The 17,007-nt window shown below is 32.7% G+C and overlaps 1 protein-coding gene across 1 annotated transcript in view; it reads right to left on the bottom strand.

Moving 5' to 3' along the window:
* Window positions 1–16,615, bottom strand: part of LOC125048588 (calmodulin-A-like) — a 156,796-nt gene extending 140,181 nt beyond the window's left edge. The window contains exon 1 of the mRNA XM_047647333.1: window positions 16,421–16,615. Coding sequence (XP_047503289.1) covers window positions 16,421–16,459 — 39 coding nt within the window. The 5' untranslated portion in view covers window positions 16,460–16,615. The remainder of the gene's footprint in view (window positions 1–16,420) is intronic.
* Between the last annotated feature and the right edge of the window lie 392 nt (window positions 16,616–17,007).

Here is a 17,007-nt window from a genome sequence, read left to right as displayed (position 1 = left end):
TTTAAATCTCATATTTTCCTTTAGACCTTTAATGATAGAACCTTTTTATTCAACAACAGTTGTTACGAAAACAGGTGACGTAAAAATTTCGTTTTTAATTAAATTAGACGACATTTTCAAATTTCCCCGTCAATACAGAAAAACAACATAGATGGAAAGCCGACAACAAATATCCATCGAAGTATGACAGTTAGTTTTTTCGTCAACTGTCAATTTTGAAGTGTCAAAGTTCGCGCCTCCGTATCTGATGTCAACTCTGGCAAAACTATTAATTATCATTTCGGTATTTGTTTAAAAAAATACAAGCAAAGTAATATTCTATTTGTCATAATTATATTTTAATAAAATATATTAATTTATATTTAATTCTCTTTATTATGCACGTGAGTATATTCCTTTGTAGTCCAGGTTAAAAAAGTGTCAACGTAAGTTTAATAAATTGCACTACAAAAATTATTTGTATAAAGCCTATGTATAATCTGTCCATTATAAACCTGTCATTCGCAAACCTTAATGTAGCTGCGTAGACTATGAAGCTCAATTATATTCAATAATTATAAAAGTTTTAGAGAGACGAGTTAAAATCATCATAAATTTATAATTAAATTGTATTACATTTTGCGAGTATAAATCTTTCCAAGTCATTAGTTAAATTACATAATAATTTAATATCTGTGCATATTTAATAAAAAATACCGTTCTGAAATGTAGCACGCTTAACAGCACGTTTACGTCAAAGTTAAAGGGTTCTTCAAGAAAAGAGCGTACCAATTATTAAAAGGACGACAACGCACTCGCGAGCCTTCTGGAATTGAGAGTGTCCAAGGAAGGAGGTATTACTTAACATCAGATGCGACTCCAAAAAAGCCTTAAAAAAAAGTAGTGATTTCATTTTAGTATTTTATGTAATCTATCACGACACGACGAAAAATTACCCTAAGCTAAGCTGAATCTGCCTCAAATATATGACAAATTATCGCATAACCTGGGACGCAGTATAAATGTTGGCATACATTTTCAGTACTATGGAAGTGCTTACCATAGTACTGAAAAATTATTTCAAAATATTAAATGTATAATTTGTTTTTTATATGTATCTATACAGGGTGGCCAAAAAGTCGTGGATCAAACGCAAATAGGGGATAGATGAGGTCATCAGCGGCAAAAAATTGTTCTACGGGAGGTCTCTAAGTAACCCTCCAGCCATCTGTCCAATTTTTTGAGTCTAGTCCGATTCACACAGTACTGGTCACAGGTAGGTAAATAATCTATCATAAGTCCGAATCGTTGTTTGTAATTATTCTTAGAAAGATATAAGAGCGACTCATGGCCACGTGTAATACCTTTTCAGAATCCCTATTAAATGCGCCAAAACTTGTATTACAGGGTCACTTTTCGGTGGAGTAATTTTTTTCACAGTGGGGTCCAAAGTAAAGAAAAATTTATGATTTGAAAAAATGTTATATCGTATCACTTAATATTATCTTGAATACACTCAATAAACAACTATAAATAGTATGTCTAACGCAAGAACTCATCAGTACCAATCTAGTGGATATTATGAGAAAGATACAGGATGTAGATATTTTCGAAATTTAAGAAGAATTAGTAAAAAAAATCAATTTTCATAAAAAAACCAAAATAAATCATAACTCTGCAGGAGTTGACCTTAGAGACCTCCCGTAGAACAATTTTTTGCCGCTGATGACCTCATCTATCCCCTATTTGCGTTTGATCCACGACTTTTTGGCCACCCTGTATATATAAAAATGAAACCCGTTTTACGTTGTCACGACATAACATGAAAACGGCTTGACCGATTTGTCTGATTTTTTTTTGTTGTATTTGTAATTGTCAGGAGAAGGTTCTTATAAAAGAAAAAAAGAAAAAAATTGCGCGGAAAATTATTAAATATTGTTTAATTAATTATACCAATTTGAAATCAATATTCATAGTTAAGACAGGACAACGTCTGTCGGGTCCGCTAGTTATATATAATTACAAGTCGCCCCAGGTAAACCAATAAGCGGAAAGAATGCCTATTACTGCATATAAAAAAATAATATGTATACAACAAATGGTTTCAATGAAAATGCTGTTTTAACAATGTAGGTCAAAGAAAAATGCAACAGTTGTAACTGAAAGTATGAATTTTGCAAACGAAAGAGTTGACAGACCCGACTGAACTAGAAACTCGACAGTTTGACCTTTTGTATCAAACATCTCTCACATACAAATATTTCTGCCATATTTACCTAAAAATATGTAAAAGATGTTACTTTAAAGAATACATTACAACGTAATATATGTCATATTAGGGCCGAAAATCGTCATTATGATTTAACTTAATACAATTTTTTAGGTAAGGAATTTAGCTGTTTGAACATATCGTCATAGTTGAAGAATAGTGACGGATCTGACAAATAGTAAACTTTACAGGGCAGCCATTTCAAAATAATATAATCATGTTAGTTTTTGTCATAACTATTTTAATTCATATTCTCTTATTATGAAAATTGGCGTACAAGCTAACAAAAGGGTTTGTTTTGAAACAAAATAAAAATAATAACATTAAATCACACAGTTTTTTAGAAAAAATCATATGCTTCTATCAAATCCGTCACTTTACCGACTGATTTGGAATTTAAAAAACATGGAGCTTTTTAATGTAGCCGAAATATTTAGTCAATGTAGTATCCAAATATGATAAAAAGTGGATTTTGGATTTTTTTCAAATCTGACATTATTCTACGATCATGACAATATATAGTTGTTATCTCGATGAAACACATTTTTTCAATAAACGAAATACTGTTAACAGCTACAGCTGAATATAATAATTACTATCAAATTTTCCCCGATACAGTCAATATTAATTAATTACTTTGATGGCAACATGATAATGAGTTACGTAGTGTCCATACATTTTCCTAATAAGCTAAATAACAAATACAATTGCAGAATGTGGCTGTATGTGTCAAGAAACAAAAATGGAACCAAGTGGTACTGATCATCCACGTCATCACCAATGGCTGTACAATGTCTCCGTAAGTATCTTTCGCCATCGCAATCTATACGAAAACTTCGAAATTTAGTTGAGAGTTCCTTGACAACTCCATCCCACCAATACAGTTCCTCGGTCTACCGGGTTTTCTCTTACCACCAGGTTGTGAGGTCAGTAAGGTGCTTGGGGTTCTGTCGTCCGCCATTTCGTGCGATTGGACGATGTTTACTTTATAACATCCTTGACGACGCGAACATGAGCCAAATGGTTGTGATAGTATTTGATAGTTTTTTATTATTATTTAATTGTTTCATAATTTAGAATCATTACTTAACGAACAAACGTAAATATTGTTACGACCAATCAAAGCCAAGAAAATGCCTTTGGACAGTGCGTTCAGAGAACGCATGGTTTGATTGAGTATTCAGTGGAGCATTGTGGTGATGAGACGTTGGACCGAGTTGGTTCTGTGGTTTGTGGTTGAGTAGATTGTGATTTAAAGTGAAATCGGTGCCTTGAACACGCTGATCGTTATAATTTAAGCTAAAAGTGTTATTTGTAACGTTTATAGGAATCCATCTAAATTAAATACTGTACGACAATTATTCGTGTCTTTTGTGCTCGCACTTTACCCACATCACTACCACTAAGCCCGCTAATGACGATGTGCATATCGATGGAATAAACATATACTACGACATAAATTTGAGACTTCGTTAAGAAATCAGTACAATTATTAGGTTAATAATAATCTTTCGAGAGTTGCACGTAACTACTCTAAATAAAACATATTGCGAATCCATGGGTCCCGGGTTCGATCCCCGGCTGAGACGAACATCGATGTGATGAGCATTTGGTGTTGTGCTTAGGTCTTGGGTGTTTAAATATGTATTTATATCTATATCTATAATATGTATGTATATCCGTTGCCTAGTACCCATAACACAAGCTTCAACAGCTTAGCATGGGACTAGGTCAATTGGTGTGAATTGTCTTTAAAAATAAAAAAAAATATTAAATAAGATGAGCGCAATAAATGCAAACTAAACAACAACATATTTAATTGTTAATAAAACTTTTACGTTTTTGTGTCGTAAAGGACAAATTACAAGTTGAGCAACTAGATGAAGATACTATCAATATATAAATACTTCAAAAATAAGCTTTTCTAACATTTCAAAAAAGGGTGAAAAAGGTCGCGAGGGCGATTTTGTTTCTTTGATGTAGGTTTATGAAAGGTTGTGATGAATGATTACAGTTGAATACAAAATTTATTATGTTGAATACAGTTTTTTTTTGTTTTTCTTTTCGTAACCTTTAATTGGATTAAGTATCGATCTGAGTCTCAATCAGAACTATAGTGCTAACGACTCATTGGTCTAGTGGTTAGCACCCCTGACTGCGAATCCATGGGTCCCGGGTTCGATCCCCGGCTGAGACGAACATCGATGTGATGAGCATTTGGTGTTGTGCTTAGATCTTGGGTGTTTACATATGTATTTATATGTCTATCTACCTATAATATGTATGTATATCCGTTGCCTAGTACCCATAACACAAGCTTCACCAGCTTAGCATGGATCTAGGTCAATTGGTATGAATTGTCTTTAAAAAAAAATCTATAAAAGTATAAGATATTTAATAATAAAGAGAATTCAAAATGTAAAACACGGATTTCTGAAATTGTTTCATAATTTGAATGCTACATTATCCTCCAGATACATAGGCTATATTTAGTTCCAAAATATTTAAGAAGATTACTATAAATTTTCTATAATAAATTCAACATGTAACGTCTTTTATGTAATAACAAAAAAACAATAACTAACAATACTAAACTAAAATATATTATTAAAAGGAGTCCCTCTAGCCAAGGTTCCCAAGATATGGCAGCATCTACTGTGATGTCGACTAACCTTTTTGCTATTTCCTTAAAAAAATAAGGATATTTTTTATTATTATTATTAAGACTAAAAACTAAAGCTCTACTATCTGTGCAAATGCGGGAGGGGTCGCTATATACCCTGAAATGGGTGATATTCCGAGTCTAGACAGCGCTAAGTGTGAATGCCTTTACATATTACGTGCTTCGACACATACTGTATGACAACACAAAAAAGGCCGATCTCCTTCTTTAGAATAAATGCATCGTTTTGTTTTTATTCATTGGACAGTTAGAAATATTTCAAAATAATAATAAAAACGACATGGAGCATATTTCAAACAACTTTTTTAAGAAAAAAGTATTTTTAGTGTTATAACTAATCAAACACAAGTCGTATACGTCATTGGGTGGTCAAAGGTGCGAATGTATGTGCGTGAATGGGTGTGTGAACGTGTGTTTGAGAGTGTAGATGAGAGTGGTTTTATGCGTGTGCTGTCTGTGTTCGTTTTTTGGGACCTGAGAGTCATGCCACAATACGTAGTCATTCTGTAGATTCAAAACTGAATTTGGGTTCCATAAATAATAATAATAAATAAATACTAAATAAAAACTTTATTTATAACAAAAGGGTTGTGACAGAATTCATATATCGCTAGTCCCCACACTAGGAAGGCCCTGTGTTGTGGGTAACTAGAAAACGATTATTACGTGGTACATGTTAAAAACAGTTAAAAAAAAAAAATTTAGTGTTACAAATTAAGAATGAGTGAATGAATGAGTGAGTGTGTGTGGCATGCGCATGTATTTGAGAGTGTAGATGAAAGTTGTTATTATCGTGCACTGTCTGTGTTAGTTTTTGAAACCTCAAAGTCATACCAAGATAATATGTAGTAGTAGTTCCTCTGTAGATTCGAAATCCAATTTGGCTAGTGTAATTTCTATGTGACTTGCGAGTTTATATCTGGATAGTTTGACGATCTCAGAATCCATAGATTTGCAAACCTAGGGAAGGATTAAAAATTTTCGGTTTAAAGTACTTATATATGGCAATAACGTACGTCCGTCAAAGACTGCATTAACATTGACCTATATGTCGGTAATTGAAGCGATGTTCTGCTAATGGATCGGTAACCGGTAACATTTCATAATTTATATACTTATCGCGTGAAAGTGTGATTACCTAGTAATTGAGTTTTGTAATTAGGTTTAGGTTTAGGAATAACTTTATTTCTCATAAGAATTGCAACAATATGAGAAACAATAGTTAAAACTAAGATTAAAAATTAGAAATTAGAGCGCACAGATGTAGGTACATATATAAAATAACAAAACAAAACACCAACGAAAATGTGGGTAGACATAATAAACTTGATCAGTCAACGCAAAACACAGATGTTCGAATTTGATTTTTTACTAGATGTTGCATTAATTATATCTTAACTCCCATTTCTATGATATAATACAATAAACTCCTACCGGATTTTAACATTTTCGTCCCTTATTCATTACTAAGGTTTAACATCAGCAGAATTTTCCAAATTCCGTCTACAAAAACCAATCTAGGAGCTCAGGCACCTTCGCGATCGTCAAGGATTAAACAGTACTTATCAGGAGCTGGATATATTCGGTAGTGGGCTGATCAATTTTAAAGAAAGCATTGTTAAGTGCCTATCTCATACTTAAACATACATTAACTTCTTTTCTGACGTTCATACTTGTACTTGTTTACCTTTATGAATAAAGTTGTTTTGAGTTTCAGTTTACGTAATCCGCTGATTTGCTGGTTTTTTTTTATATATTTTTTTTGTAACATTTCTGTTTACCGATATTGTCATATGTTTTAGATAAGATAGCTTGTAACATATATCGCAGATATTATACTTGATGTGGGAAACTGTTATAAATAAATAATAGGCCCTTTGATAATATAAAAAATAAAGTATTATTGAGCAAACATGGCCAAACATCAATTTATTGAAAACATCGGAAATTAAAAGATATTGATTTCTAGACGTCAGCTACACACAAAATGGTCTTTGCCAGTCAGTCTGACTTTCTCGGAGATTAATTTTGTCGGAGACTGTTTTTAATCGAAAAATAATAAATGTATTTCTGCCTTGCGATTCTGTAACTCACTTTTCGAACTCTCTCAGCGGTTTTCGTAGCGGCGGTCGCGCTCAAATCAGTCGTGAAGCAGTCATTTTACGATTTGGCATTCTGATAAGGAGGGAGCTTGTAGTTTATGGTTTATCAGAGTTCGAAAGTGAGTTACAGAATCGCAAGGCTGTAATTAAAAAAAATAATCATGGTACGTCTTAGGGGCGACGCCATCTTGTGAAGCCTTTTGACGGGTTTCTTATTTTTATTTGTTTCGTAATCCTGCATCTAACAGAAATTATATAACAAAAAAATATTATACATGTTCAAACATTTATGGAAAAAAGCACTAAAAGATATTAAATACATTTAAGTACGTAAGTTGTGTGATGATGTGAAAGTGAGGGTATGTACGTGGGGTGTGCTCATGATACAGGTAATTCAACGCTGTGGATATTATTAATTCTCCTTTTAAGCATATTTCGCGATAGCTTAAACAAGTCAAGGCTTTCATTGTATGTCATTGTAAGTTTTTAACAAAATTATGAATGTTAAATTCACAGAATAAAAAAATATAATTTGTATAGTTTCCTAATAAATAATCTGCTATGGTTTTAAAATCTTATGGCCCAATCATTAGGGTATATATTCTTATATAACAACAAATAAGTATGTTAATGGATCAAATCAAATCATTATCAATTGTATTTTTTTTACTGTCAAAATAAAATAAATAATGTTTATTTTGTGTTAAATTTGATACAATGACGCGTTGTGAAGTTATTTAACTTGCAACAATGATACAAAAGCCACTTTAGATCACTCAAGGGCTGGGCTGTTAACTTGTTCTTAAGTAATAAAATTAAAATGCCTTGAAAGCTTACTAAGGCCGGAATGCACGGTCAAGGCTACATAATAGATGGTCTAAGAAGCTTTTGTTGACTTAAGGCCTCTTCAGATCAGCATTTTCCATACAAAACGTGCGCTAAATATAAATTAGCTTACAAGTTCAGAAATCTGCATCCCTCAAAGCAAATTGAAGACAAAGGATATGAAACGGGGATCCTCTTGCTAAGAGCAGTTTCATCGAAACAGGTTGTATGGTGTGTTATTTTGTTAATAATAATAATAATAATTTTATTAATTAGACAAATACAGTCCATTGATTGATTAGTGAGTTAGTAACAATAGTTTCTTAAGATAATAACTGATAATTAAGAATACTTCAAAGCCTGCTTTTTCATTAACTACCGAATGATGTGGTAAACTTGTCACATAATAAATTTAAGAAACTTATAAAACAGAAGCTCTCTAAGAAAGCTTATTACAAAATATCGGATTACCTAAAAGAAGAAAGGAAGCTTGGAATAAAAAGTAATATGCTCCAGCTATTAAATTCAAAATCATTTAGTCATATAGGTAGCACAATGTACACTTATGAACGTCAAACAAAATATACATGAAATGCTTCTAATTTTACATTTACTGCCAGTTCTCAAATCAAGGGCATAGAACGGAAGAGAAGAACTGGCAATAAACTCTCCGCGACTCTTTTTAATCGCTATGTTTTTTTATACGACGTATGTAAATAGCTGCAACCATTACACCATGTTCCACATGACATCTTAAGTAATAAATAATAATAAAATTATTATGAGAATAAATGTTACAAAGCTGTATCAGACTCAAACCTAACTAAAACACACATATATACATACAAACAATACATATAAAGATAAAACTAATCATAAAGTTAAAATTACGCACGTATAAATTTTAATAAAAACAATTCTAAAATTGAAATGTGTTTTCCAACTGAAAATATATTAATTAATGCGTGAATCTGTAGTGAATTTAATCTAACTTTGTTTCGTTATATCAAACAAGTTTCGTTTTGAACCTTTTGTGAAATTTGTGCCTAATTAATGAGCAAGAGGGCTTTGAAGTGATAATTTTAAAATGGTGCTTTTCTTTGTCAAAGCATCTAAACGTTCCTTGAAAAGCTCGATTTTGTCTCGAGTAATATTTTATGAAGCGTTGGTGCATGTTAAATTCTACGCGACATTTCTATGCTACAGATTCTACTAGATTTTATATTTTAATTTTGTGGTACTACTTTTTAGGTTTCACGAAGTCCAAATAATTTTAACAATTAAAAAAACAAAGTAGATAAGTTTTAACTTAAATTTCAGATTAAATAATGTATCATCCCACATTGTATTTCCATAAGCTAATTTTTTACAAGATACCTTTAATTCATTCAGAATTCAAAAAAATAGTAGTCATATCATTTCAGTGTGCGCGATTATTCTACTTTTTCTGTCATATCATTGTCCAAATTTTTGTGGACACGATAGCAAAATGATTGAACTGACCATCAGTTCAATTCAACGCCTAAAATATTATTCAAATTGATAATTATAGAAAATAGTCAAGTTTCTGTCCATTTTCATCGGGATAAAAAAGTTATTTCCTACTTCGTATTTTGGATATGAACAAAATGAGATAGCAGGAAAATCATGAAATTATATAATCAATATTTATATAGGCATATAGTTGATTGCTATTGAGTATTTCTTTATTATACAATGAACAACGACGAATAATATTGACGGCTCATTGGTCTAGTGGTTAGTACCCCTGACTGCGAATCCATGGGTCCCGGGTTCGATCCCCGGCTGAGACAAACATCGATGTGATGAGCATTTGGTGTTGTGCCTAGGTCTTGGGTGTTTAAATATGTATTTAAATGTATATCTATATGTATGTATATCCGTAGCCTAGTACCCATAACACAAGCTTCACCAGCTTAGCATGGGACTAGGTCAATTGGTGTGAATTGTCCAATCATAAAAAATAAAAATAATAATTTAAATACATCGATTCTAAATCATTAGAAATTCCAACTAAGTATCATTTGTCAAATGTCAACAGATGTTGCCTTATAATAAGCCTCATGCCTCCAAGAATAATGCGCCGTGTAACATTTAAAAGATGATTTTAATAGGTTGTTGGAAGAAGATGTTTAACAGATATAAAATTTCTGAAAAAAAAAATGTTATTGTAACTATTAAGTTTGGTATGTAAGAGCTGGGAACCCCGACAGGTATTTTTTACTTAAAAGGGTTCACAAATTGTAATGCATTGTTCAGTAAACACATTTTTATTAAAACTGTACAATTTGGGAATTTGGAATGTTTGAAATTAAATGGTTAAAAGCTAGAGCCAGCCTAGTAGAAAAATCTATTGCAACAAATATTTTGAGTAATGGCCGAACGACGGCGCTTTGTACGGTATTCGGTTTTATTATTATACAGGGTGGTATCACTTAATATTATCTTGAATACACTCAATAAACAACTATAAATAGTATGTCTAACGCAAGAACTCATCAGTACTAATCTAGTGGATATTATGAGAAAGATACAGGTACTACTTTTTAGGTTTCACGAAGTCCAAATAATTTTAACAATTAAAAAAACAAAGTAGATAAGTTTTAACTTAAATTTCAGATTAAATAATGTATCATCCCACATTGTATTTCCATAAGCTAATTTTTTACAAGATACCTTTAATTCATTCAGAATTCAAAAAAATAGTAGTCATATCATTTCAGTGTGCGCGATTATTCTACTTTTTCTGTCATATCATTGTCCAAATTTTTGTGGACACGATAGCAAAATGATTGAACTGACCATCAGTTCAATTCAACGCCTAAAATATTATTCAAATTGATAATTATAGAAAATAGTCAAGTTTCTGTCCATTTTCATCGGGATAAAAAAGTTATTTCCTACTTCGTATTTTGGATATGAACAAAATGAGATAGCAGGAAAATCATGAAATTATATAATCAATATTTATATAGGCATATAGTTGATTGCTATTGAGTATTTCTTTATTATACAATGAACAACGACGAATAATATTGACGGCTCATTGGTCTAGTGGTTAGTACCCCTGACTGCGAATCCATGGGTCCCGGGTTCGATCCCCGGCTGAGACAAACATCGATGTGATGAGCATTTGGTGTTGTGCCTAGGTCTTGGGTGTTTAAATATGTATTTAAATGTATATCTATATGTATGTATATCCGTAGCCTAGTACCCATAACACAAGCTTCACCAGCTTAGCATGGGACTAGGTCAATTGGTGTGAATTGTCCAATCATAAAAAATAAAAATAATAATTTAAATACATCGATTCTAAATCATTAGAAATTCCAACTAAGTATCATTTGTCAAATGTCAACAGATGTTGCCTTATAATAAGCCTCATGCCTCCAAGAATAATGCGCCGTGTAACATTTAAAAGATGATTTTAATAGGTTGTTGGAAGAAGATGTTTAACAGATATAAAATTTCTGAAAAAAAAAATGTTATTGTAACTATTAAGTTTGGTATGTAAGAGCTGGGAACCCCGACAGGTATTTTTTACTTAAAAGGGTTCACAAATTGTAATGCATTGTTCAGTAAACACATTTTTATTAAAACTGTACAATTTGGGAATTTGGAATGTTTGAAATTAAATGGTTAAAAGCTAGAGCCAGCCTAGTAGAAAAATCTATTGCAACAAATATTTTGAGTAATGGCCGAACGACGGCGCTTTGTACGGTATTCGGTTTTATTATTATACAGGGTGGTATCACTTAATATTATCTTGAATACACTCAATAAACAACTATAAATAGTATGTCTAACGCAAGAACTCATCAGTACTAATCTAGTGGATATTATGAGAAAGATACAGGATGTAGATATTTTCAAGAAGAATTAGTAAAAAAAGTCAATTTTCATATAAAAACCAAAATAAATCATAACTCTGCAGGGGTTGACCTTAGAGACCTCCCGTCGAACAATTTTTTGCCGCTGATGACCTCATCTATCCCCTATTTGCGTTTGATCCACGACTTTTTGGCCACCCTGTATATGTATCTCTTTTTAGGTTGTACTCTCTATATTCGATCTATATAAAGTTGTATCTTTTTCGTGTTCAAGATGTCTCTTCAATCTCCTATGCATCAATAATCTTTGATTGGCAATTACGTTCGACCTTTCAAATGTTTAAAAAAGTGTGTCTTGGCTTCTAGTTCGTTCTACACTCGTAGAAGAAAGTACAGTTAACCGCATCATTCTACCGCATTTACCATGGAGAGTGTTCAGAGGAGTTGTTCGGACTAATACCAGCAGCTGAGTCGTTCCACAACAGAGCGTTTCTTAAGGCAGTTTTGGCCCCGCAGCACCACTATGTGGAACTAGCTGCCCACTGATATATTTCCGTACCAATTCTTTAAAAGCCGGCAACGCACTTGCGAGCCTTCTGGCAAAATGTCCATGGGCGGCGGGTATCACTTAAAATCAGATGAGCCTTCTCGTTTGCCTCCTATTACATTAAAAAAAACCCTTATAACACGGTACTCTTATAACGCACTAATAACACTTTAATATTACGCGATTTCAGTCCGTATGACACGGGTATTTCCCTATATAACGCGGGGATAGTGATATTTATAATGATTTGTACGCACATATTTCATTCATACTATTTCATTTAACAAGAAAAGTTAAACGTGAATCACTTACGTGTAACGCATTATGTACGGTCAAACAAACGCGTTAAGTGAGAATACAACGCGTTTTCTATAACGCGGAACCGATCTAGCGTGTTATAGGAGGGATTACTGTTGTGTAAATTTCAAATCACATTTTTACATAAATGCATTGAAAATATATATTGATGTTCTCGCAAATATTGCATACCATTACAATTATGTGTAATAACATCTGCAACTAAGGTAATAATTTTATTAGCTAAACATTTAATTGCAGACATATCCAGGTTTTAAAACTAGTGAAATGAATGCAATGAAATGAAAGGTTATTGTTGGACAGTGCAGCCCCGTCAGAGTCAATCAATGGCCGATAAGACTAATGGAATTGGATGTTTTTATCCATATACCTGCTCTTAAACGCGGTTTTACTTATAAAATTATTTTTAAAAAATCGTCGCGCTACAACCGTTATAAGTCTGGGCGTCAGATTTCTGTATCTTTTTCAAGATCATTTGTCAATCTAATAGGCGATCAGCCTTCTGTGCCTGACACACGCCGTCGACTTTATGGGTCTAAAGCTTAGGTTTCCTAGAAAAGCGGTGCCGTTATCTAACGGCCGTAATGTAACGTTGGGTGACTTCACTCGTCATACGTTGTCTATAAATAACATCGGAGTAGGTTTTCTAGAGAACGTTGAGTGTCACCGTAACGTCAAATAGCGGTGCTGTCATTTGCATGACGGCCGTCATAGCGATGATAAACATTAGTTAAACGTTTTTCGCGTGTAGCGGTGCCCATATTTAATTAATACAATAAGTAGAAACATGACTTGGACGAGCGAAAATGATTGTTTTTTTGCATTATGTTAAAAAGTAAAGATGGCCGTTATTAAGTTAACGGCACCGCTTTTCTAGGAAACCTAAGCTTAAGGCAAGCCGGTTTCCTCACCATTTTTTTCTTCACCGTTCGAGCGAATGTTAAATGAGCACATATAAAGAAAGTCTATTGGTGTACAGCCGGGGATCGAAACTACGGCCTCAGAGAGCATTCCATATTCTACATACTTTTTTAATTAATTACATTGTTATATGATGTTTATCACAATCTATTCTTTGTGGCTTGACGAAGCTACTCGAGGTTAAATATTCAGAAGGCTGATTACACACAAACATCGTCTTCTTATTAGGACGATGTTTGTATATTATTATAACCAAATTTAAAGTATTAACAATCTAGTCACGTATATGGAGGCAAACCTCCAGATATTCGGGTTTCCAACGCATTTGTACTCCGCGTTTTATCTTAAATATATGAAACCTCCGTTCAGAATATGTAGATTTTACAGACATTTTATTTAATGTATAAAACGGATTTTATACTAACGTTTTCTTTATATAAGCGAAGTTCTAGAAAGTTCAAATGAATGCTGGACTTATAAAAGTGCCTAGATTGATTGCTCTTGGGAGGAAATCGGGTTTTCCGGAGTTCTGAGAGTAGAATAATATTCCTATGTATACTTAGGTAGAAAATTATATGATTTTTCTTTACTATATTGTCGTATAATGTTTTGTTCACAGTATCTGCCTCAATCCCATTAATGACCATGAACTAATGTAATATTCTAATTATTGGTTTATTCTTCATAAACCTATGGCATTCTTAAACATTTCTAACTTTGTGTATCCCAACCGATTAAGTAAGTAAGAACTAGATTTGCATTAAATAAATTCATCTTAGTTAATATTACGATACGTGCTTTGATTTTGAGTAAATTTTTCTCATAACTGTCGACTTGTGGCTTCTTCGAGCTTTTGTTTGTTTTCCCTATTTGATTTCAAATAGATAACAAATACTTTTCCGAGCTGAATTTTCTCTTTGTTCGCTAGGTTTCCTTTCTTGATTACATAACAGAATTGATTTTACATTTTTGTTAATAGCGCGGAATATGATGTCGGATCTGTATTCTTGAGAGTTTTATCTAACATTTATATACTTTATAGGTGATCACTGATCAGCGTCTGACACACACCGTCGATTGTTTTTGGTTCTGACACAGACAATAGACATGCTGTATCCCACGACGACCAACTATTAATTACGTGCATAGATAGAATCCAATTTGTGCAAGAATCCGATCAAAATGTTCTATTAGAAAAGTCTTAGATTCCTGTTTATTACGGTGCCTGATAAACAAGAAAACAAACTATGTCAAAAAAGTATCAAAAGGAGTGTTCAAGGTCCGAAATTGAGTAAAACTAGAAGATAAAAGACATGACAAAGTTAAGAAATGTTGTGACTACTAGTAAAAGATTGAAATGGAAATGAACAGGAGACATTATGAGAGAAGACAAAGAGAAATGAACGAAAAAGCGACTTCCTCGCTATGACAAAAGAAAACGAGAAAGACAAATAAAAATATGGGAAGATGATATAAGTAAAGCAGCTGACCCTATGTGGCTACGTAAATACTAAAGCTAGACACCGAGAAGAGTGAAATCTCTTAAAGGAGGTCTATGTCCAAGCTGTAAAACAGAAACTAACCGGCTTGCCGATTATTATCCAATTGTGATTACAAGGTGATTACAAGTATTGAACCAACGATTTCAGGGTTGAGAACGTATCTGCTTGCTAAACCACTGTTCTTTTTAACACTGTTCAATATTAATACAGGTAATTACGAAAATATTCATGATATTTTTTAGGTATAGAAAAAAACTAATTTAATAAAATAAGTTATTTACATATTTTCATATAAATGATGTATAAGAAAATATTAAAAAGCATAAGAATTAATTATTTTTAAATAAGAATGTTTCGGTTTTACGCGAATTGTAAGCAGGAGTTTATTGTGATTTCATTTGATAAAGTATATCAATAAAAAACAATTCCTATTATATAAACGTCAGCCTACAAACAATTAAAATGCGACAGTACGAATAGAGAAAGGGTTTTTCTTATAGTTCCGGAAGGTGGAATTAATATAAAAACAAAATTAAGGTATTTGCATGAAACCGCCAGATATTATAAGATTTCTATGACTTAATTTGAATTGAGAAATTTTCTGCATCTTACATTATATTTTATTGTCCTGGTTTTAATTCTGAATTTCTTTTTGTTGTACTATTAATGATTTAGGTGAATTATCTAAAAAAGTATTTGTATTGACTCGTAATGTTGTTTCAATTTGTAATACATATATAAAATTCTCGTTGTTTGTTCCCATACTCCTACGAAACGGCTCGACCGATTCTTATGAAATTTTTTTATGCATATTCAGCATTTTTCATACCCGAAATGTTAAGGGTGGTAACACCCCTAAATTTTTATTTTTTAGACAAAACATTTCGTTTTTATTTTTGTATGATACAGCATACAAAATACATACAACCCTTAGTTGTCATCCCTCTACGATCAACCCCTATTTTTTTATTATAGTAGATAGTTATTTTTATTGAACTAAAAAAATGTTTCCTAGAAATAATATACATGGCAAAACGACGTTTGCCGGGTCAGCTACTTATAGTATAAAATAACGTTTATATTCATTAACTATTGAAGACTGGAGCATTTAAAAAATGAAATTTAAATTGAAATCATAAATTTTCTTTAGAAACTAATTTGGTTCAGTCTATTCAATACTCCACAATTTTAATTAGGGTTAAATTCCGGTACGTACCTTTTTGATTTATTTGATTTGTTTTAAATTAATGTACATTTACAAATGAAAATATTTAAGGAAATAATGGCCTAGGGGTGTGGCCGTGAAAGTCGATGATAAAAGCCTCCAACCTGTAGAGCCTTGAGCCCCTGCGTAGGCGAGCGCACCTGTTGGCTATTTCATCCTTTAACTCATTAAAAGTTTTACTTATATCTACGTACTCACCCTTCGCATAACACGTAGAGAAAACGACGATGTTTTCATATTTATTTTTTTAAATTATCACACACTTTAAAAATAAGACGCGGCGGCTCGCACTGCCTTTTTAGTGAAGAATATATTGCAAATATCGTTAGAAAATATATGTATTTTTTATTATTTATTAGTTTTGGGTTTGGAAACGAAGCGGGCGATTCTCAGGACGGCATAAACGCAACTAATATTTCGCCCTATGCCGGCGGGGTGAAAAGGATAAACGTCAGACCGTCCAAACTGTCGTATGTACAACGCGGCCAATGTAAAATCTACCCTATGACTACCATTTAAAGGTCACTTTCGATTGAGTGTAAACCAGAGCCTTTAAAGGATATTTCTTCCATCTCGTTCCCGCATGAACGGGGTTGGACAAAACATAGATACAGGATGAATTGGATTTATTCCTATGCTGAAGAACGTCTAGCCTTGTATAGAGCGGAATTTTCCTCGCTATTGCATCCATTACTCGTTTGAAACGGGATTTATTGAGGCTTGTACAAAGAAAATGGCATTGGATAATGAATGCTATGCCAGTATATAGTGCAAAGGTCAGTATG

This window comes from Pieris napi, chromosome 4 (assembly GCF_905475465.1).
Source record: "Pieris napi chromosome 4, ilPieNapi1.2, whole genome shotgun sequence".
NCBI lineage: Eukaryota > Metazoa > Arthropoda > Insecta > Lepidoptera > Pieridae > Pieris > Pieris napi.
This window is presented reverse-complemented; position numbering and strand designations above follow the sequence as displayed.